At 53.2% G+C, this 21,591-nt stretch overlaps 2 protein-coding genes across 2 annotated transcripts; one reads left to right on the top strand and one right to left on the bottom strand.

Moving 5' to 3' along the window:
• Positions 1 to 397: 397 nt before the first annotated feature.
• On the bottom strand, positions 398 to 3,962 carry LOC136000683 (SUN domain-containing protein 3-like; the record flags this gene model as incomplete). The annotated part of the gene is made up of 7 exons (XM_065654614.1): positions 3,911 to 3,962; positions 3,236 to 3,444; positions 2,582 to 2,666; positions 2,077 to 2,192; positions 1,789 to 1,956; positions 1,195 to 1,287; positions 398 to 496 (listed from the first exon to the last, which is right to left on the bottom strand). Coding segments are annotated over exons 1-7 (822 nt in total), but the record flags the coding sequence as incomplete, so codon positions are not given.
• A 9,399-nt stretch (positions 3,963 to 13,361) lies between these two features.
• LOC136000681 (olfactory receptor 14J1-like) lies at positions 13,362 to 20,993 on the top strand. The gene is made up of 3 exons (XM_065654613.1): positions 13,362 to 14,027; positions 20,464 to 20,624; positions 20,927 to 20,993. Exons 1-3 carry the CDS (start codon positions 13,362 to 13,364, stop codon positions 20,991 to 20,993), a joined length of 894 nt encoding a protein of 297 aa, XP_065510685.1.
• Positions 20,994 to 21,591: the final 598 nt, after the last annotated feature.

Below are 21,591 nucleotides of genomic sequence, written 5' to 3'. Positions count from 1 at the left end.
CTGAAGCAGCATGTGCCTCTTGTGTAAACAGGTAACAACAGATGGTTCCATTCATCCTCAGTTGCTTCCTGCACAGGAAACCTCTCCCTTAATTTAATCTTTGGTGTACAGGCAGGGCCTTTCTGATGTTCCTGCGTAGGCAGCAAGTCTGTGGCTGTCAGGCTTTCTGCAGATTTGTGACTGAGTTTTCCTGTTTCTTTTAATAAGAACAATCTTTCTGTGTACTCCTGAAGTCTCCCATAAGCTGGTGGTTCGAGAGAAGGACGGGGAGCTGCAGTTAGCTCAGGGAGGACCAGTCAGCATCACAGGCAAAGCAGACTGGAACTCGACTTGGTAAAAATTAATGGAATTTATTGACAGATGAAACTGGAACTTCTCCCCCGTCTTTGGGTGGATCACCGTGCACCCTGAACCGATACAGGCAGGTGTGGTCCGGGTGGCCCCAGTTGCTCAGCACTTGCAGTCGGATGTAATTCACGACCCCAGGGAGCTCGTTCTGAAATGACAAGAAGAAATGAGTCACCTTTTCCTCTCTGGTACGTGAGCACTGACAGAAGTGCCGCAGCGATGGCCTCGTTCAACAGCTTCCTTCCTGCTGCCCCACGAGGGCTTTTGACAGTCGTGGTCGAGACATTCTTATCTTGCTCTACGTCATTGGGCCATAAGGACAGTAAAGGAAGAAGCAGTGACCAGATGCCTCAGCAAATGCACTGGAAAGTTCTCGCCTGCTTTGGGGCACAGGTTCCACAGTCAGAAGACCCAATGGTGGTGTCAGGAAAATGTCTCGTTGCCTTCTCTAGAAAGCCAGGGAAACAGAATGGCCTCCCTGTCACTACTCACTGCCAGCACCAACAGAATCCTCAGGAAGCCCAGGATTTCTGGTCTTTAACTGGCAGACCAGCAGTCGTGCATCCTACGGAATGAGGCCTCTTGTGTGCACTTGGGGTCCAGACAGTCAAGCTGATTCCAGCTTCAACTGTGGCGCTTCTAAGTGCTGAAGTTTAAACCCAAAATGAAAGAGAAGAAGAGCGGCAGTCCAGCCATCTGCCACCAGGAAGTTAAAGCACAAGAAAGGCCAGCGTGGCACATGTTCAAGGACAGGGCTGCCTGTAGCCCTTTGGCAGAGAAGCCTCTCCCCATCCAGCCACATTTCTCCTCCTCTCCTACAGTCCTCCTCCCTCTTTGTCCCCATACCTTCAGCTGGAAGGTCTGACTGGGGTTCAGCGGTGCCAGGAAGGTGAACTGTCCCAGGAACGTTCCCTGCTCCTCGTGTTCTTCCTTGAAGCCCTACAGAAAGACAGGGGTGGAGAAAACAAGAGCGTCTCATATCACTATGGGGAGACTGAACTTCAGTTGGTGAAGTACGGGGTTATTTCAACTATGTAGTCCAAGGACAATGAGCACAAGACGAGAAGCTGCAGGTGGGCAGCACGCCACACTTGCCTACTCAATGAGTCCAAGCTGCCAGTCAGAAAAGGAGCAGATGCTCCCAGTGAGAGCGAGGAAACCTGAGGATCACAAATGCCACTGGGATTGGAAGCCAAGAAGGTCTAGGACCATGCACTGTCCGGCTCCTTTTTCCTGTGGCTCCTGGAGTAGCATCTTGCCCCAGAAGGTTTTTTTTTTTTGAGTGGTACATAGAATAAAAGGGGAATATAATGGGAAGGAAGCAACTCCAAGGAGCCTGTTTCTTCTGAGAGCCAGGAGGAAGCTTCAGGCCACTGGACTCTTTGACCCATCTTCACTCCCTGCTTAGAAATGTTGTGCAAGTCTAGAGAAATCACTCACATAGACAGCAAAGTCCTTGGGAGCTGAGGAGAGACTTTCTCCATGGAACGCTGTCCCTGACACATGGTCCATGGTGACTGCCCTGGGAATGACTGGCACAGACAACTTGATGAAGACATGTCCCTGACTTCCTGGGAAGGGCCAGCAGTTTCCAGGATGATTTTCTGGCTGAAAGGACAAGAAGAAACTACATTGACATGGAGAAAGTTGTCCTGGCTCATGCTCCTCTGAGCAGCATATGTGGTTCATTCTCCAGACCTTTGTTTTACTGCTTCTTGGTGCTCCTACCTCCAGAATAAGCTCAGGGGACCTCATGTAATCCATCACCGGCAGGGAATACAAGAAGACCTTTGCTTTGGCAGTCTGGAGGGTTGGAGAAGTCCTGGAACGAATGATGGCAGCCCCTGGAAATTAAAACATGAGCAGAATCATCAGGCAGTGTCAGGAGCAATATTACACTGTTGACTTGGAAAAAGCTTCTCAGTTGTCATCCGTGTCCTACAGTGGGTTCCCCTCTTTCTCACTGGCACGACCCCTCTGCATCACACAGCAGGGAGTCATCAAACTGTCATATGGGGCCGTGGAAAAAGACAAGAACGTGAGCCAGGCTTTCTGTGCTTCCCATGGGCTCTGGCCCGTTACAGCCGCTGTCAGTGGGGGCACTTTTAGGGCATGAGGTGACCCGTGACTTCTCACCCCTTCTCTCCTACCCCTGGGCATGTTCCAATGCCCATCTTGTCAATCTGGGCAAGAAGTGCTTTAAAACTGGTTTGTATGTACAATGTCACAGCACCTGCTGATTTGAGGGCATAATCAGGCATTGGGACCCGGATTTCCTCCAGCTTCTCCAGGGCTTGATTGATGATCTCCTGAACAGCCTGGGAAGGAACACAAAGGAGAGCGGCTGTTGGAAGGAAAAGGAACGGGGAAGCAGCTCCCCTGCAAGGCCAGCCAAGGTGAATGGGGACAGGGCCCATCTCAGATGGAAGGAACACCCAAATTGCCCGGAAGCCTCCCAAGTTTGCTCTGCTGTGATTGATGGGATCAGAAAGGGGGGGCTGCTCACTCCAGTGCTCTGAATGCTGGAGCTGTGGGAAAGGGCTTTTCCTGTGGAGAGGCCCCAGGCCAGGCAGCACGGACAGACAAGCCTTCTGGGCATGAGATAGGACTGGCTTAACTCTGGACCTCTGAGAACATTCTTTCTTTCCAGTCCTCCCTTGAGGAGGACCCAAGATGTGGATGCAGAGGAAGGTACGACTCAGACAGCTGTCATTCCCATCACGCTCTGCCCCATAAGGAAGTGTGGAGCAACAGGAAAAGGAAGCGTGGCCATGACAGCACTTGTTCCAGCAGCACCAGCCTGTTGGCTGTGACAGGGAATGCAGTAGGATACGTGCCAGAGGGAGGATAAAACCCCTGAGTAGATCCTTCTGCCTTGTGCCCTTACCCGTCCGGTAAAGCCTGGGAGCTTTGCCTGCTTCAAACCTTCCTGTAGACCCCGCTCAGCGACATCTTTTGCACTCCAGCGCAGATGATAAAGTTGTTCCTGGAGCTTATGGAGCTGGTCTGGCAGGGGCAGGGTTTTGCTCAGGTCTTCTAACTCTCCTGCAGTTCTCCAGAAGCTTTCCATGCCAACTTGTCCCATACGGTAAACACCTGTCAGACACACACCAGAGCTTAGAACTTGGTCTAAGGCTAGGTTATGCCTCGGGCTGCCCGCTCCCCTGTCTGTGTCTCTCCCAAGTGCCATAGTTGTCTGTCCTCTTGTTGCTTTGACAGCGGCTATCATGGCATACGGGCTCCACAAGAGATAGACGTTCCCTGCCCTGGACTGTGCTCCTTGTCCTGCCGAAGATTTTCATCCCCCTGGGGCAGGAGAGCTCAGCCACGGCCTCTCCCTCGGCTGAAGAGAACTGGCTCAGCCCTCCTGGGGAAGGCAAGTCACCCCTTCCTCACCCCCACACCCGTCCTGCTGGAGCAGGGACTGGCACAGCTCTGTCGGGGACTTTCTGCTCTTAGCTGAGCTCCTCTGGTCACGGCAGGGGAAGTGGAACAGGACAGAATGGAGCCCCGAGTACCTCCTAAGGCACTGTCCACAGGTCGGAGCTCTGCACAGACTCACCGAAAGAGAACAGACCGAGAATCAGCACCAGGGTCACTGTCTTCAGCGCCATCATCATCCTACAGAGCAGCAAGGAGGAAAAGGCTGGTGAAGCTGGCGGTTCCCGTGCAGATCAGCAGCAGGCCAGAGAGCAGCAGCAGGGGCTGCAGCCCTTGAGCCTGGTGTTCCTGGCGTGTGCGTTGGCTTGGTCCTGCACCAGCTCGAGTCACTGCTGGGGTTGTCAGCAGCTGCACCAGTGGGGGATTTGTCATGGCAGCGATTGTTTCGTTAGAGACAAAGGGCTCAAGATTGACTCCGGACTAAGAGCAGGAGCTGCAACGGGAGCTCTTGCCACACTGCATGTCTGTGGGGCTGGAGAGGGATTCTTTGGAAACGGAAGGGACACAACGAACACCTGTTTCTCCTGCCCACCATCCGATCACACTTGTGCTGATCCTGTTCTCCACCCTCCCAAGAGAAGGTTCAGCCTGTGCCCCTACAGGTCAACAGCTGCCAGGCAGGGGGTGTGTGTCTCCCCTCCCGCAGCATTTCTTTAGCAGCTGCGTTATCTCTGGCCCTTCTCTTGGCATAACTGCAGAGAAATGCAGACTGGGGAAAGAGGGAGGGAGGCTGAATGTCAATGTGTGCTGGCAAGCAATGGGCAGCCAAGGAAGAACCAAAGAAGCACTCTGCTGGCTGGGCCCTGCTGCCCTGAGCCTCATCTGCCAAGACACAGCACACAGTGCTCTGCAAGGGGGAAATTCCTCCTGCCTGTTCCAGGAGGCTCTCAAAAGGCTCACAGCGTACACTCATCAGGAATGAACAATCCCCTTTTGTTCTCCTAGAGAACTCCTTGCACCCTTCAGAGGATCATGTTCCCCTTTCCTAAGGCAGAGCCCTGGTGAGGAACTGACTGGGTTTCTGAAAGAAACCTCCTCTGTCAGGAACACAAGTCAAATCCATGGCCAACAGAGGACACACTGGTGTCCTTCTGGTCCAAGTGGAGAGGAAAACCAAGCAGGCTCAGGGCCATAACCCACCCCGCAGAGCACAATACAGGACTGAGCTGAGCTCTCACAATTACTACGGCAGGCTGTATCGGGGCCACCGCTTGGGACTCCATCCATGCGATTCAAAATAGACCTGTCCCTCATTCTGCAGAGATCAAAGGCTTTCTGGGCCTTGCCCCTGTGGTCATGAAGACACTGAAAGGCGGCTGCTGCCTTCCACCAGCTCCAGACCGAGCTCTCAGGCTGCCCTCATGTTCCTCTCCTGTCCACCCCAGCTGATGAGGTGGAAAAAAATCACCTGGGGAAAGGGGAGGAGGATTTTTCAAACATACCCGTTCAGACCCTTAACCTTCGCTGTGTGTCCCTTGGTACCTGCTGAGGTGCAGGTAACAAGCATCTTGCTCGCTCGGGAGTGAGCCAAGAACTCTGCGATCTCTGTTCCGTCAAGATCGAGAGTGACAAAGGCGCAGGGAGACCCCTGGTCTTATACCCTGCTGTGCCCACCTCAGCGCTGATGCTGCTTTGTGACATCAACGGCAGTGGGTGATGCCTCAATGGAAGAGGCTGCGCCACGTTTGGAGGCAAAGTCCAACCTGACAGCAGCGGGTTTTGCAGTCCTCTCTGCAAGGGAAGAAATCCTTCACCATAGAAAGACGGGAAAGGTACAGGAACATGTTACTCTCAGAAAACAGACTCTGTCAACCACTCTTCCTCTCGTTTACCGAAGTTCAGACAGTGTTAGAAAACAACTACAAAAAAGTAAGATTCCTAGCCTTATTTTATGAACCACATTAAGTTAGCAGGACTTATTGAGAGGGCTTTGAACTAGATTTGAAGGGTGAGGGGATGAAACCAGATGTGGCAGAGGCACAGCCAAGGGCGACATGCTGGCATCTGAGGGTAGTGCTAATGATGCCCTTCAGTCTGCCGAGCCAGTGCAATCAATGGCCCAGCTGAAGTGCATCTGTACGAATGCACGCAGCACAGGCAACAAACAGGAGGACCTGGAAGCCCTTGTGAGGCAGAAAGACTATGATTTAATTGTCATCACAGAAACATGGTGGGATGACTCTCACAACTGGAGCGCTGCAATGCATGGCTATAAACACTTCAGAAGGGACAGACGAGGAAGGAGAGGAGGTGGGGAAGTCATGTGTGTTAGGAACAGTTTTGATTGTTTGGAACTTGATGAGGGTGATGATAGGATTGAGTGTCTCTGGGTAAGAAACAAGGGGAAGGGCAACAAGGCGGACAACCTAGGGGATGGTCTGTTACAGACCACCCAACCAGGATGAACAGGCAGAAGAAATATTTTTCAGGCAGCTGGGAGAAGTCTCCCAATCACCAGCCCTTGTTCTTATGGGGGACTTCAACCTACCAGATGTCTGCTGGAAGTACAACTCAGCAGAGAGGAAGCAGTCTAGGAGGCTCCTGGAGCGTATGGAAGACAATTCCCGACACAGCTGGTCAGTGAGCCTGCCAGGGAAGGAGCCCCACTGCACCTGTTGTTTGTAAATAGAGAAGGACTCATTGGAGGTCGCCTTGTGTGTAGTGATCGTGAAATGATTTTCTATCCTTGGAGAAGTTAGAATGGTGGTCAGCAGAACTGCTACTTTACTTGGATCTGTTTAGGAGGCTGGTTGGCAGAGTCCCTTGGGAGTCAAACCTGAAGGACAAAGCAGTCCAGGAAGGCTGGTCTGTCTTCAAGAAGGTGATCTCAGAAGCACAGGAGCAGCTGTCCCCATGTGCCAGAAGGTGAACTGTCGGGAAAGAAGGCCAGCCTGGCTGGAGAGAGAGAGACAACCAAGAGATCAGGCCCAGTCAACATGGGTTTGTGAAAGGCAGGTCCTGATTGACCAACTTGATCTCCTCCTATGACAAGGTGACCCAACTAGTAGAGAAGGGAAAGGCTGTGCATGTTGTGCACTTAGACGTCAGTAAAGCCTTTGACACCGTATCCCACAGCATCTCCTGGAGAAGCTGCAGCTCATGGCCTGGATGGTGTATCTGTGATGGATAAAGAACTGGCTGGAGGGCCGGGCCCAAAGAGTTGTGAACGGAAACAAACCCAGTTGGCGGCCGGTCACGAGTGGTGTCCTCAGGGCTCAGTACTGAGGCTAGTTCTGTTTAATCTCTTTTTCAATGATCTAGATGAGGGGATCGAGTGCACCCTCAGTAAGTTTGCAGGTGACACCAAGTTGGGTGGGAGTTTTGATCTGCAAGAGGGTAGGAAGGCTTTACAGAGGGTTCTGGAGCTCCTTGTTCATTTGGCTGAGGGCAATTGTCTGAGGTTTAACAAGGCCAAGTGCCAGGTCCTGCACTTCGGTCATAACAATCCCCTGCAACACTACAGGTCTGGGAAAGAGTGGCTGGAAAGCTGCCTGGTGGAAAAAGACCTGGGGGTGTTGATTGACAGCAGCTGAACATGAGCCAGCGTGTGTCCAGGTGGCCAAAAAGGCCCCCAGCATCCTGGCTTGTATCAGGAATAGTGTGGCCAGCAGGCCCAGGGCAGTGACCGTCCCCTGTACTGGGCACTGGTGAAGCCAAACCTCGAATCCTGGGGTCAGTTCTGGCCCCCTCACAACAAGAAAGACCTTGAGGTGCTGGAGTGAGTTCAGAGAAAGGCAACAAAGCTGGTGAGGGTCTGGATCACAACTCTTAAGAGGAGCGGCTGAGGGACATGAGGCTGTTTAGCCTGGAAAAAAAGAGACTGAGGGGAGACCTTATCGGTCTCTACAACTACCTGACAGGAGGTTGTAGCGTGGTGGGTGTTGGTCTCTTCTCCCAAGCAGCAAGTGATAGGACAGGAGGAAATGTTCTCTAGTTGTGCCAGGGAAGGTTCAAACTGGATATTAGGAGACATTTCTTCATGGAAAAAGTTGTGAAGCAGTGGAACAGGCTGCACAGGGAAGTGGTGGAGTCACCATTCCTGGAGGTGTTTAGAAGACATTTAATTGGGTTTCTTAGGGACATAGTTTAGTACTAGAGTTGGGATATGGTTGGACTCGATGATCCTGAGGGTCTCTTCCAGCTGAAATTTTTCTATAATTCTATTGACAAACCAAATTCAGGGCAGTTATTCCCTTTAATGCCAGTTACAGGCCTGCAGTGTTACGTGAGGTGCCAAGGCTCTCACACACCCCTACATGCACTGGGCAGGGACAGCGATGGTCCTGTCCAGGGCAGCCATCCCCATCCACAGTGAGTGTGGGACAGACACCCCAGACAGCACTGCAGACAGATTCGGTGCCTTTGTGCAAGAAACTCATTCCCACCTCTGAAGCATCGCAAGATCTGTCCCTTCTCTATCGAGTAGATGTAGGGCAGCCCATGAATAGGAAGCGCTTCACACCGCAGTATCCATGCATATAGCAACACTTCCAAATCTCCTTTTTTTCTTTTCACCAAACCTGTTCTCAACTCCTTGATAACATAATCAAGGAACAGACAAACCATTGTCACACTGGGCCTGTCAGCAGCACCTTGTCATTCCTAGAGATCAGTGACACGTCTGCCCAAGTACCTCAGGGGCAGCAGAGACGCCACTGACAAAACACACGTTTCCTTCCAGGTCTGTCATTGCCAGCCCTGTTTCTCTCTGGCCTTGGGGACAGCAGGGCTTGCTCACTCTCCTGTTGCCCAATTTCAACCCTAACTTTCCATCTGCCAAGCACTGTGACATTGCTCTGCTCTGAAGTCAAACCTTTGCACACATGGGGACCTGGATTCTTGAGACCAACCAGATTTCCCTAAGCCTCTCAGAGCTTGGCCGGGTGCTACAGCTGAGGTGCCACAGCCCAACTGTGCACTGATGCCCTCAGCCAAGGGCACAGCCAGGACAAGCTGCAGCCTGTGCTGTTTGACACCCATGGAGTCACCGCCAGGCGTGGTGGGACAAGTCACACAGCTTGGGGTGCTGCAATGGCTGGGTACAGGCTTTTCAGGAGAGACGGGCTGGAAGGGTCAGCAGTGGGATTCCCTCAGAGTGAAGAAGTTGCTTGGATGTATGGAGCTCCTTTATGTGGAGAGTGACCAGATGGGTTTTCCCTTGTGAGTGAGGGCACCAATGACAAAGCCCTGGGGCTGTGGGGGCACATGGCCATGCCCCCAACAATCTGGTGCCACCGAAAGTGGGGCACAGCAGTCAGGGAGAGGCACCAGGATAAGGAGGAGAAAGCAGCACTGAAAGACTGTGCTAGGGAAATTGGAAGTTATTTCCTTTTTCTTGAATAAACTCTGGATGGAACCCTGCTACTGCTGCCATTTTAGTGGCCACTTTCTGGGCTCAGGAGAGTCCTGGAGGCTGAGGCCCCTTTTCTTTAGGGGGCACCGGGGGCTCCCCGGGTGAGCGGTCCCTGTCCTGGCTGGAATTGGAGGGAATGCGGCTGCAGCAGTCCAGAGAGAGTCCAGAACTTGAGAAACTTTGGGGTTCCACCATCAGGAATCTCTGAAGTTTTAAAAGGAGAAGCGGCCAGTCCTGTATCGGGGCAGGAGAATAACCCCATCCATCAGGACAGAGCAGGACCTGACACGCTGAGCAGGGACCCTGAGGAGAAGGGCCTGGGCACTACAAGGGCCGCCACACAAGCCCGTGCTGCACGCTCACCATGAACAAGGCAGCTGCACACGGGGCTGCATGAGGAGGAGCGTGGGCACCCAGACACCTGGAGTTCTCATCCCATTCGGTTCAGCACTGGTGTGACCCCACACACATGGGTGTGTGCCAGTGTGCGGCTCCCAGTTTGGAGAAGCAGGGAGGAACTGGAGAGTGCAGGGCTGTGCCAAGGCAAGGGTCAGGACCTTGTGCACATGGTGTGGGATGCTGAGGGACCTGGGCTGCTCTGGCCCAGCAGCACTGGGGAGGCTGCAGCAGTGTAGGAGTAGCCTGAGAGTGCTGGAAGGGTGGTTTCAGAGAGGGTGGAGGTTTTCTTCATAGTGGGAAACAGCACGAGAAAGAAATAATCGCACAAAATGCAGCTGGGGAGGTCCAGGCTGGACATGAGCAGCAAGGAATGTGAGTGGAAGGGCAGTGCTGTGGTGGAGCAGGTCACCCAGAGGGAGTCTGCATCAGCCCAAGGCTTTGTGCTTCAAGGAACAGCTGGGGAGGATGGAGAGAGATCAGCAAAGGAAGGAAGATGCTCAGACAAGAGCAAGGTGGGGCAGCAGGGGGATGTCTCCAGCCTGCAGGGAAAGAGGTGCAGGTGATGCCACAGCATAGGACAGGCTGTCGTGGAGATGATCAAGGGATGTAAAGAGGCTGAAAGCCCCCAACAGACATGAGCTCCTTCTCCCCTTGGCTGTGGCTGTTGTCTCCAGCTCTGATGCCTGTGAGGAGACACCTTGTCCTTACAGCACAGGGACCTCATGGCCTCCTTGTCCCCAGCCAGGAACCTGGGAGGTGTGGGACCATAGTCCTGCCCTTGGCCTTGCACAGCCCCACATCGCACTGTCCCAGGAAGGGCCCTGGGCAACGTGGGAGGGACAGGATCTGCCTTCCCAGGGCTGGGGGTCAGGGCTTGGCCCTTTGATTAATGAAACACATCCAGGTTTAGTGATCATCAGAGAGAACTTCACCTTGCTTGTCCTGACCTGTCATCTCTGCCTCCAGTTTTCTTCTCTAACCAAATCTTGGAGTCATTTCCTCAATAGTGTCCTTCAGTGGGACTCATTAACATTACAAGAAACTTTGGAGTTTGAATCTGACTTTGACTTCTTGAGCGGTTTTATTCAACTTCCCCTCAGGATCTGAGGTTCATGGACTCAGCACCAAACCCACCAGAGGGGTCATTAAAGCGCCTTGGGCTGCTCCTGTGCTGCTGAGCTGGGCTGGGCTCCTGGGACACAGGGAGCTCATGGCAAGCGGCAGCGCTGCAGAGAGACAGCTCTGCCCAGGAGCAGCTCCTCTGCAAAGCGCAGCAGGGCTGAGGGCTCTGCCTGGGGATCTCAGGGAGACGAGCAAGGCAGAGAGAGATGAAAGGTGGTCAGGATGGGGAGGATGACTGAGAGCTCACTGGAGGAGAAATCTTTGCAGCCCTTGCCATGGTAAGTCTCTGGGTGCAGGGCAATGCAGCTGCAGCTCCTGGAGGCATCTCCTCAAGTTAGCACAGGCACAGCTTGTGGGATCTGTGAGGAGGGGGCTGTTGTCAGGCAATTTTGAACAGCTGTGAAGCCGGGTGAGCACCCAGGGGTGCCCAGGGCTGTCCTGCAGAGCAGGGTCCCTGCACCCCAGGGCTGTGCCGGGGCAGGGACTCTGCCACCTGCCATGGTCAGCGCTCAGCCTGCCCGGGGAGATCCCCACGGTGCTGTGGGGAGAAGCTGTGGGGGGAAGGAGCGACCCGTGTCAAGGCAGGAAAGGTGCTTCTGCTGTTAAGGGGGTGCTGTGTGGGTCAGGGCTGCTCACAGCTCCAGATCACCCCCAGGATTTTTCCAAGTGGATGCCTCAAGCAGAAGATCAATGAAAGGATTACCAGAGAGATAGGGAGCTTTCCTGAGCCTGCCTTTTCAGTTTCCTATCCCAAGGGCTGGGGGGTGCAGGAAAGGAAAAAATGAAAATGAACTCTCATGCTTAAACAAGTCACTGTAACTCCTGAACTGCAACTCCGATTAATCATCACATCTGCCAGAAGCCTCATAACATCCCTTCAGCTGCTGCTCTGCCTCTGCACAGCACCTGCATCACATTGGCTGTACCTGTCAGTCTTACTCTGACCTGTCCTTTTCCCCAGTCTGCAAACAGGAAGATGCCCCCAGGCAGTGCCCTGTGAACAGGCAGGATCTGTAGGGCCAGGGTGAAGGAACAGAAGGTGGGATGGTCTGTGAGCACTGACAGGGAAGAGACATGGGCAGGGAAACACCTCCCAGGGGGAGAATGTCCAGGAAGCAGGGAAATGATCAGAAATGAGAGGAAACTAAACTCAGAATTGTTATGGGAGGGAGAACACAGAAAACTCCGTATGATCCCCGCAGTGCAGATCCCTCCTGTGAGCAGCCCCCTCGCCTCCTCTCCCACCCAGCAAAGCCTCTGCCCTCAGGGCCGGGGACTCCAAGGCATGAAGCAGCTCCTGTGCAGCCAGAGCTCCAGTTCCCTCTGCAGAGCACAGGGGCTGAGAGCAGCTGCCCGGCAATGCTGGTGTGTGGGAGGTGGCTGCACAGCTGGGGAAGGGTGACGCTGTCTGAGTGCCCGGCTGCCTCTGCCCTGGCCTCTCTCACACCCACCCTCACCGCAGTTTCCTTCTTGCTCCACTGCTCTGGGTCACTGTTGGTGTGATCTGGTTCTTGCTGTCAGGCTCTCTGGGGATGGGAGTTTTAGCTGCACAGTCACAGCCTGATCTTGTGGGTCCTTTCCTGCAGCTGTGTCCATGGGAACACGTGTCCCAGCTTTGCTCTGACCTGTGGGGCTGTGGGCAATGCAGTGTGTGGGGCTGGGGAATGAGCTGAATCTGCCTGAATCAAATGCCAGCATTAGGACCCTTGGCTGTCTCTTTGAGGTTTGCTTCTAAGCTGTGAGCTTCCCTCCAGGATGCAAACCTGTCCTGTAGCACTTTAGCATATCTGAATTCCCCATGCAGAAGCGCAGAGATGCTATGATGGAAGAAATGCAGATGGGTTTGTGAAATGAGCCGTGTGTGTCCTGGGATAGAAGTGGGGTGCTGAGACCTTAGAAAACGGTGAGACATGTCATGGTCTGAGGTTGATCCCTCTGCTTTCAGCAGGGCCTGGTGGCTTTTCAGGGTAACATGGGAGTTTGATCACCATCTCAGAAAGGTGCCAGCCCAGGGCAGCTGGAGCAAGACAGAGGGACTGAGCAGCTGCCCTCACTCTGCACTGACCCACAGGCATCCTCTGGTCTTGCAGGACTCGCTCTGTTCTCCCTGAGTGCAGCAGAAATGCTGAGGGTTTCTGACACCCAACAACACTTCCCAGGGTGGGAGGGGAGAAGGAGCTGTAGAAACGCCAAACCTCTCAAACTCAGTTTCTCAGGTCTGGGGGTACAGATGCTGACAGTCCCTTCTGCAGCAGGAGCGGTTCCATCTCACAAAGCTGAACCCCAGGACTGGCCCCTGCCCCACCCATCACACAGGGTCAGGCTGACTCCTCAAGAGCCCCTGGGCAGAGACCCTGCTCTTCATTGCACACTCATCAAGCACCGACGAGGGCTCCAGCCAGGACGTTCTCCTGGAAAAAGAAAAGGGTCTCTTTGTCGGAGGGGCTGTGGAAAATGGTTTTGGTTTTTCTCATCTAAACAGTCACTGTCTTTACCTCCTTGCGCAGGTCCTCATGCCCACAGGCAGCAAATGTCCAACAGCAGCTCCATCACCCAGTTCCTCCTCCTGGCGTTCACAGACACACGGGAGCTGCAGCTCTTGCACTTCTGGCTCTTCCTGGGCATCTACCTGGCTGCCCTCCTGGGCAACGGCCTCATCATCACCACCATAGCCTGTGACCAGCACCTCCACACCCCCATGTACTTCTTCCTGCTCAACCTCGCCCTCCTCGACATGGGCTGTATCTCCACCACTGTACCCAAATCCATGGCCAATTCCTTCTGGGACACCAGGGCCATCTCATACTCGGGATGTGCTGCACAGCTCTTTTCGTTTGCCTTCCTGATAGTAGCAGAGTATTCTCTTCTCACCATCATGTCCTACGACCACTACGTTGCCATCTGCAAACCCCTGCACTACGGGACCCTCCTGGGCAGCAGAGCTTGTGTCCACATGGCAGCAGCTGCCTGGGCCAGTGGGTTTCTCAATGCTCTGCTGCACACGGCCAATACATTTTCACTGCCACTGTGCAAGGGCAATGCCCTGGACCAGTTCTTCTGTGAAATCCCCCAGATCCTCAAGCTCTCCTGCTCAGACTTCTCCCTCAGGGAATCTGGGCTTGTTGTTGGTGTTGTCTGTTTGTTCTTTTTGTGTTTCGTGTTCATCGTGCTGTCCTATGTGCAGATCTTGAGGGCTGTGCTGAGGATCCCCTCTGAGCAGGGACGGCACAAAGCCTTTTCCACATGCCTCCCTCACCTGGCCGTGGTCTCCCTGTTTGTCAGCACTGCCATGTTTGCCTACCTGAAGCCCCCCTCCATCTCCTCCCCATCCCTGGACCTGGTGGTGTCTGTTCTGTACTCGGTGGTGCCTCCAGCAGTGAACCCCCTCATCTACAGCATGAGGAACCAGGAGCTCAAGGATGCCCTGTGGAAACTCATGTCTTAGTGTTTTATGAAGCAAGAAACTGCCCATCTGCTTCTGCATAGGAGTTTTAATGTAACTAATTAAAGGCCCAGCCTCTCATCTGGATTTTATGTTGTTATTGGTTGTTTTTTTGTTGTGATAAGGTTGTCATCCCCTTTCTAATTCTCTGTCTGCTTTTCTTTCATAACCACTGGTGTAAATCAGGAGCCATGCTCTCTTTGCTTTTAAACAAAATAAATGGCTCTGTAGTGACTTGTTTTTCACTATATCCTTCCTACAAGGCCTGTTTGGAGCTGCAGGGACAGCTCCTGTGTCCATGGGAGGAGGGGAAAAGAGTCCAGCCTGGCAGCACTGCCAGGGAGCACCAGCGCTTGGCCTTCCAGAGCTGTTCTCGTTCCACTCCCACACTCTCCTTCTCATCCCTTGTGTTGGTGCAAGGCCTGAGTGCTCTGGCAGCCTGGTCACCGTCCTGCTGTGTGTGAGTCCTGTGAGCGCAGGCAGGGACAGGCCATGGGCACTGCTGTGACAGAGCTGGCCTCACAACAGCCTTTGCAGAAAGAAAGGTGATCTCCTATGGTCAGGGCCTGAAGGTTTAGCTCTTCTTCCAAACCTTCTCTCAAAAACATGCCCAAGGAAATGGCCACAGATGCAAACACCAGTGTCCAGCTGCACAGTGTGTGTGTGCAGGGCTGGGCACACAGCAGTGTCCTCTCACAGCCAGGCCTCCTGCCAGAGACCTGCAGGACCAGCAGAGCAGGGGCTGGGCTGTGCCCCTGGGCACTGGACACCCCTTGAGAAGAAGTCTCAGGACAATCATCATGGACTGGCCCCTCACAACCTTCCTTTCCAGCCCTGGCCTCTCACCCCAGCTCACAGAGGTTGCTCTTCCCTCCTTGGTGGGACACTGAATGAGTTGTTCAGCAGTCCATGTTGGCTTTGTACAGATGAGATGTAGGCACACACATCATGTACGTGAGGTGACACGCACGCGAGTGATCACAAACACCATCAATTATTCCTTGTTTTTCCACTAAGGTCTGTGGCACAGACAAGGTCTTGAGATCACTTGATGTTGTGAGGAACACCCCATGGGAAATCACCTGAATGCAGCACTGCGATCTTCTTCCTTGAACTGAGGTCCCTGTGTCCATTCCTCATGACGTGTGACATCTCAGATGAGTGCAGAGCAGGGTGACACACCACAGGGCTGAGTTGCCTCCCGTCCCTTTGGAGTGGCAACAGGAGGCCAGAAACCCACTGTGACTCCTGCCTCTGTGTGTAAAAGGGACAGACTCTGTCTCTGATCATCCCTGGGTGCATAAGCAGTGCTGAGACCAGCTCAGACATGGATGCCTGATGGAACCCTGGCATTTCTGTGTGTGACTCCAGGAACAAACCTCAGTGGCTGAGATTCATCTCACCTCCCTTGGACAGGCTCATTGCAAGTGCTCCTGTCTGCTACATCACCCTTGCCCACGATTCTGGATTGTGCTTTCAAAAGTGACAGCAGAATCACAGGAGTTCTGAGGTCCTTTGGAAAGGAAGATGTCAAACCCATCTTCAAGAAGGGCAGGAAGGAGAATTTGAATAATTACAGGCTGGTCAGCCTACCTCCATCCCTGGGAACGGAATAGGCCACGTCTTCCTGCACCAATCTCCAGGCCCCTGAAGGACAAGACAGGGACTGTTGAACCAAAATGAGCAGAAAACCCAATGAGTCCCAAGAAATGCTCTGAACCCATTCCAGAGCTTTAGACCCCCGGGAAAGAGCTCAGTGACAGTGCAGCCCATGCAGTTGCATCTGTGTCCCTCACTGAGCAGCACAACCAGTGTGGAGTCACCCCATGGTCCTGCAGCCAACCTGCTCTGTGGAGCATCAGTGCCAGGTTGGGGCCCTGTGGGGAGCACAGGGAAGGGGCCAGGATGGGGGGAGATCAGACAGGAGCTTGGAGAGAAAAGTGCTGGTGTTCAGCTGCCCCAAGATAATACCCAGAGTTCAGGGTGCAGGGCCAGAAGTCCTTGCTGTCCTGGTGCTTCACCAGGCCCTGGAAGTAGCTGGAGAAGGATTGGTGTCCCTCACTTGCCATCTCTTAGTGCATCATCCCTCGTGAAGGGTGGCATGGAAAGCAAGTCTGGGACTCTGTTTCAGGATTTGCACCGAAGAAAGTATTCACCCAGAAGCCACATCATTTTGCTCTGGTACTTCAGTCCTGGTGCTTATCACATGTCCTTAAGACAAACTTATGCACCACTCTTGTCAACCTTACCCCAAAAGTCACCCCTAGACAAGGCTCCTGAGCTGGGGCCGAGCTGGAGAACTGGGGTCCAGCTGTGACCAGAGGAAGGACAAGGCCTGTCCTGGGTCCTCTAAAGGGCCGGCAGCCTCTGTGATCTCCACCAGAAAAGGCAGCATGCAGGAAACTGTAGACCATCCCCATGCCCATTGGAGGCCCTTAGGAAGAGTTTCTCTCTCCAAATATCCAGCCCAGCATGTTGCTGCATGAACAACCAGGAGAAACTGCCCCAGGACCCTCATTCCAGACCCCATCTCCTCCACCCCGTACAGGCAGTGCTCTCCCCCTTGTCACTGCGATGGTTCCAGGGACCCAAGAGACACCTGTGGGGAGGAGATGTTGGGTAGGGACATGGTGTCCTTCAGTGCTCCTCATGGTACCTCCTGCTGGGCTTTGTGCCGCTGGTCACAACCCTCTGAGCCTGGCTGTTCAGTCAGTTCTCAGTGGTGCTAAACAGGAATATGCCCATGAGCACGTTGGGCTGCACTGGGAGGAGCGTGGCCACCCAGCCAAGGGCAGTTATTGTCCATCTTGACTCCGCACTGGTGTGGTCACATCTGGAGTGGGGTGTCCCAGTGGGAGGTTCCCCACGCTGGAGGGAGCTGTCCGATCCCTAGATCGAAGATGTCTCCTGCCTGGAGCCCCCATCTCCTCACTTGGATTCCACTTTTCTCAGTTCAGGATTCTCCTCTCCTGACAATTGGATTGCAGTTCAGGTACTTAACAGTTTGCAATTAATTCCCTTCCCATCCTTACTATGGCTCTTGAGCATGGTGAGCTGTTCTTCCACAGCTTGCCAGTCATGGCAATTACCACAAGCTCTTTCCTCTGACAGTGTGTAACTCTAACTCACCCTGTGCCTTCATGAGTAATCAGTGACAGCACCTGCCATCCTGCCAACATCAGTTGCTGTCAGGTGAGTGACTCCCAGCACCCCAGCTGAGCACAGTTTTAGATCACTTACAGTGCAATGTTAGTGTGGTGGCAAGGGTGACTATTGCTACATGGACAAAGTATGCCAGGCCTCATCAGGTGAGACACGATTCAGAGTCATTTCTACATGGACAGGAAATGCCAAAGGCTAAAGGGAGGCCCTCCCATTGAGTCAAAGTTCAGAATAGACCCCCTCACTTTCTAAACTCCTCCTCAGAGAAGAGTCTAGGCGCAGCTGGATGCAAACTTAGCCCCAGACTGTATCTACAGATCATGTCTAAGAGACACAGAGGGTAGGGGAAACACCTAAGGGATTATATTTATATATGGCCAAAGGATTGCATGTGCTCACTCGATTCCTTATATCACTTAGCTGGGATTTCAGAGTTTCATCATTCTGCACCTCAATGTCCTTACCTCCCCTCCAGGGGCCTGGGGTCAGGTGGATTGCAGTCTGGATCCTTGGTCTCTTGAGGCAAACTCTCAGGCAAAGTCCATGTAAATAAGTAACCAAACAGAGCGGTACGGGAGGAGGGCTGACTCGAGCTGCTGCCTTTGAGGTCTCAGCCAAACATAGAAAACCCCTGGGTATTTATACCCTTACAGACTATTTACCCACCCCTCACACCATGATTCAGTCCAATAGCAAGAGTTGAGTCTGGAGTCTTCTTGCTTCTGAGTGGATCCTTTGCACTGACCTCGGACAGGTCTTTACTTTGTGCAACTGTAGATATCGTTTACAGTCCATAGCTGCTTCATGTCAGCCCTGAATGTAGTGTTCTCTCTGAATGAAGCCTATTTGTTCACAGAAGTGTAATGCAGGCCTTATCTCGCAGGTGGCAATCATAGCCTGTAGCTGCTTGTGTTGCCATTAAGTAAAGGCTGCAATTGCAAGTGATACACTCTTCAGAGGCATTTTCTTAAGCTAAAAGACTCATATTGACAACATGGTCACCTACAAAGAAAAAACTTAATTACAACACTGTCTGTGAAACAACAGCATGCTAGTCAACAATGATCTTGGGTATCCACTGTAAAACACCAGTGAAGGGACTGTCCACTCCCCCTGCCCATGGCTACTCCATCCCGAATGATGGTACAGCCTTTGCCTATGGAATTGAATAAGTTGAGAAATTAACCACGGACTCCTAGGGCTCAGTCCACCCACCCCTGACTCTACACCTCCGGGCAGAGCAGCTCCAAGACAAACACACACATGCAAAGACTGACGCTCCACAGAATGCTACAAACACTGCCACTCCAACAGCACCAAAAACATTCAACAAGGAGAACAACAACAACAGATGGCACCAAAACAAACTACAGGGAGGCAGTGGTGAGGCGAGAGGCCTCTACTGCAACCCCAAAATAAAAAGGAGCCGAACATCACGGCTCCTTACGAGACTGCAGCACTGGCACCACAAACCGAGATGGCGGCGCGGGCACCACAAGCTGCTGCAAGACCTAAAGACTTCAAGATACTGGGACGAAGTTCCAGTCCATTAGACTGGATGGGCAGATGGCAGAGCTGCCAATGCAGCCCAGAACAACACTATAAACCACAACCGACCAGAAATGTCTGAGGCGCAAGAACCATCTATGCTTTTGGCTGCTGATACAAGAAAACCAGCACCCAACTGGCAATAGGCCAATTGGCACTGGCATTCCAGACCCCGGGACGGCACCCGAGATGCCTGTGGTGCCCCTCGGGCACAACGAGACCCCAGGATCATCTGAAAGGTGCAAGACAGGCTTCCTGAAGTACACAACACCACAGACACAGGCTGGAGCTGCCCTGCCCAAGCTGGCATCGCACTGTAAGGTTCCCTGCGCCCTTTAGCCACCCAAAGGGGACTGTTCCTGGATGGCCCTTTTCCCTCTGAGAACTTTAACCCCACCCGTGCAACTCCCAGCCCCTGCGCCTCCACTTATCTTTCAGAGGGCCAAGGGACTGAATCCATCCACAGAGGAAACCACCACATGGGCTCACGGGGATCTTCCTGCAGTTGCTGCATTCCCCTCCATCCCCTGCAATAAGAAAAGAAAACACACACTCACTAAGCAGTGCCAGCACGAAGTATTGTGAGGTCAATGCCGACCCCTTCCACAACACCCACCTCCTCCTAGGTTCCCAGGCATTCCATTCAGCCTCTCATGCCATTGGCGCGGGCAGAAACTCTCATCACTCGTGGCACCTAAGACAGCAGGAAACAAAAGAACTCTAGCGCTTGGCACAAGTCCCCAGCCCCACACTGCTCCTCGCCCCTACCCCTGCTCAACACCAACAGTCCTCTGAGTCCAAAGGGGTCCACAAAGTGCCTGCAAAACAAGAAGGAAACGCTGAACCAAATCACCAGGCACTACTGTGCTCCTGAACACCAACCACCGCCTCACCTTCGTGGCTGCTGGTCGGCATGCAGCTTCGCCCCTCCGAGCTTGCCCGTAGCGCCTGCTAAAACAAAGGCTCATGCTCAGATGCTGCCCAAAAGCAGAGCCTGCCCGCAGACAGTCCCATCTCCCACTCCTTTACCTTGGCTGTTGGCCCACCTGGCCTCCGTCACTTTCAACTGCCACACTGCTGACCACACTGAGGTTCAGCTACCACCTGTAAAACACAAGCAAAGGATGCTCAGACCTGCACCACAAACACAAGACCTAAAATGAGATTGTTGCTTCAGCCCAACACTCCTTGCTCACCTTGCCCGAGGAGCTGCGGTGCCAATACCCGGCTTTCCTCTTTGCTTCACACCTATAAAATAGAGAAACAACCAAACTTACGTAGAGGCACACGGCACACCTTCCCTCTGAGACCACACACCGGCCCACCTGCTTACAGCGCTCTGCTTGCCTCTTCTGTCACTCTTTTGGGCCAAGCGATCCCTCTGCATCTGAAATCAAGTTATTTAACAGGTCACCCAGGTGCTGATCAACAGCTTGACCATTCCACAGGTCTGCTTTCTATTCACAAGTAACACCTGAAGCTCTAATCAAGTCCCTAAAACACTGGTGAAGGGACCATCCACTCCCCTGCCCACAGCTGCTCCATCCTAGATGACTGTACAACCTTTGCCTACAGAATTTAATATGTCAAGAAATTAACCATGGACTCCTAGAGCTCAGTCCACCCACCCCTGACTCTACGCCTCCAGCCAGAGCAGCTCCCAGACAAACGCGCACATGCAAAGACTGACACTCCACAGAATGCTACAAACAACACAACTGCAACAGCACCAAAAACGCACAACAATGAGAATGACTCCAAGACCAGAGACGGCATCGATCAAAACAACTGGTGGGAGGCAGTGGTGAGGTGAGTAGCCTCTACTGCAACCCCAAAACAAAAAGGAGCCGAACATCACAGCTCCTTACGAGACAGCAGCACTGGCACAAGAAGGTCCTGCAAGACCTAAGAACTTCTTCCCAGCATCCTGAAGTGCCAGTCCATTAGACTGGATGGGTAGACAGCAGAGCTGCCGACGCAGCCCGGAACAACACTATAAAACACAACTGACCAGAAATGTCTGAGGCGCAAGAACCATCTACGCTTTCGGCTGCTGATACAAGAAAACCAGCACCCAACTGGCAATAGGCCAATCGGCACTGGCATTCCAGACCCCGGGACAGCACCCGAGATGCCTGTGGTGCCCCTCGGGCACAACGAGACCCCAAGATCATCTGAAAGGTTCAAGGCAGGCTTCCCAACGTACACAGACACAGGCTGGAGCTGCCCTGCCCAAGCTGGCATCGCACTGTAAGGTTCCCTGTGCCCTTTAGCCACCCAAAGGGGACTGTTCCTGGACGGCCCTTTCCCCTCTGAGAACTTTAACTTCCCCCAGCCTGCAATTCTCAGCCCCCGTGCCTCCACTTATCTTTCAGAGGGCCAAGGGACTGAATTCATCTTCAACATACGAAAACACCACATGGGCTCACAGGGATCTTCCTGCAGTTGCCACTTTCCCCTTCATCACCTGCAATAAGAAAAAAAAAAATCACAAGCACACTATTGAGCACCAGGATAATATTTACCAGTACTAGTCCACTAGCCGTTGCTCACCTTGGCTGAGTTCTGGGAAGTACATTTAAATGATACACCAGGGGCCACCGCACACTGCAAGGGTTCTGGGGACAACACCGTGTTCTGTGGGTGATCAGGGAGGCCATGAGCCACCCCATAGCCAGAAAGACACTCTGCCTTATGGCCCTGCTGCTTCCTTCAGAAATGCTAGAACTCCATCTACAGATACAAGACGCTCACTCTAACCCCCACTAGATAACCT

The sequence above is a fragment of the Caloenas nicobarica genome, chromosome 34 (assembly GCF_036013445.1).
Source record: "Caloenas nicobarica isolate bCalNic1 chromosome 34, bCalNic1.hap1, whole genome shotgun sequence".
Classification (NCBI taxonomy): Eukaryota; Metazoa; Chordata; class Aves; order Columbiformes; family Columbidae; genus Caloenas; species Caloenas nicobarica.
The sequence above is the reverse complement of the archived record's forward strand: the minus strand, read 5'-3'. Positions and strand labels throughout refer to the sequence as shown.

What these genes read in the sequence shown, in the direction of transcription:
- LOC136000681 (XM_065654613.1), top strand. Translation starts at nt 13,362, where the DNA reads ATGTACTTCTTCCTGCTCAACCTCGCCCTCCTCGACATGGGCTGTATC. An exon ending in TGTCTGTTCTGTACTCGGTG is followed by an intron (nt 14,028 to 20,463) that starts GTGCCTCCAGCA and finishes CTACGCCTCCAG; the next exon opens with CCAGAGCAGCTCCCAGACAA. An exon ending in TGGTGGGAGGCAGTGGTGAG is followed by an intron (nt 20,625 to 20,926) that starts GTGAGTAGCCTC and finishes CTGGCATTCCAG; the next exon opens with ACCCCGGGACAGCACCCGAG.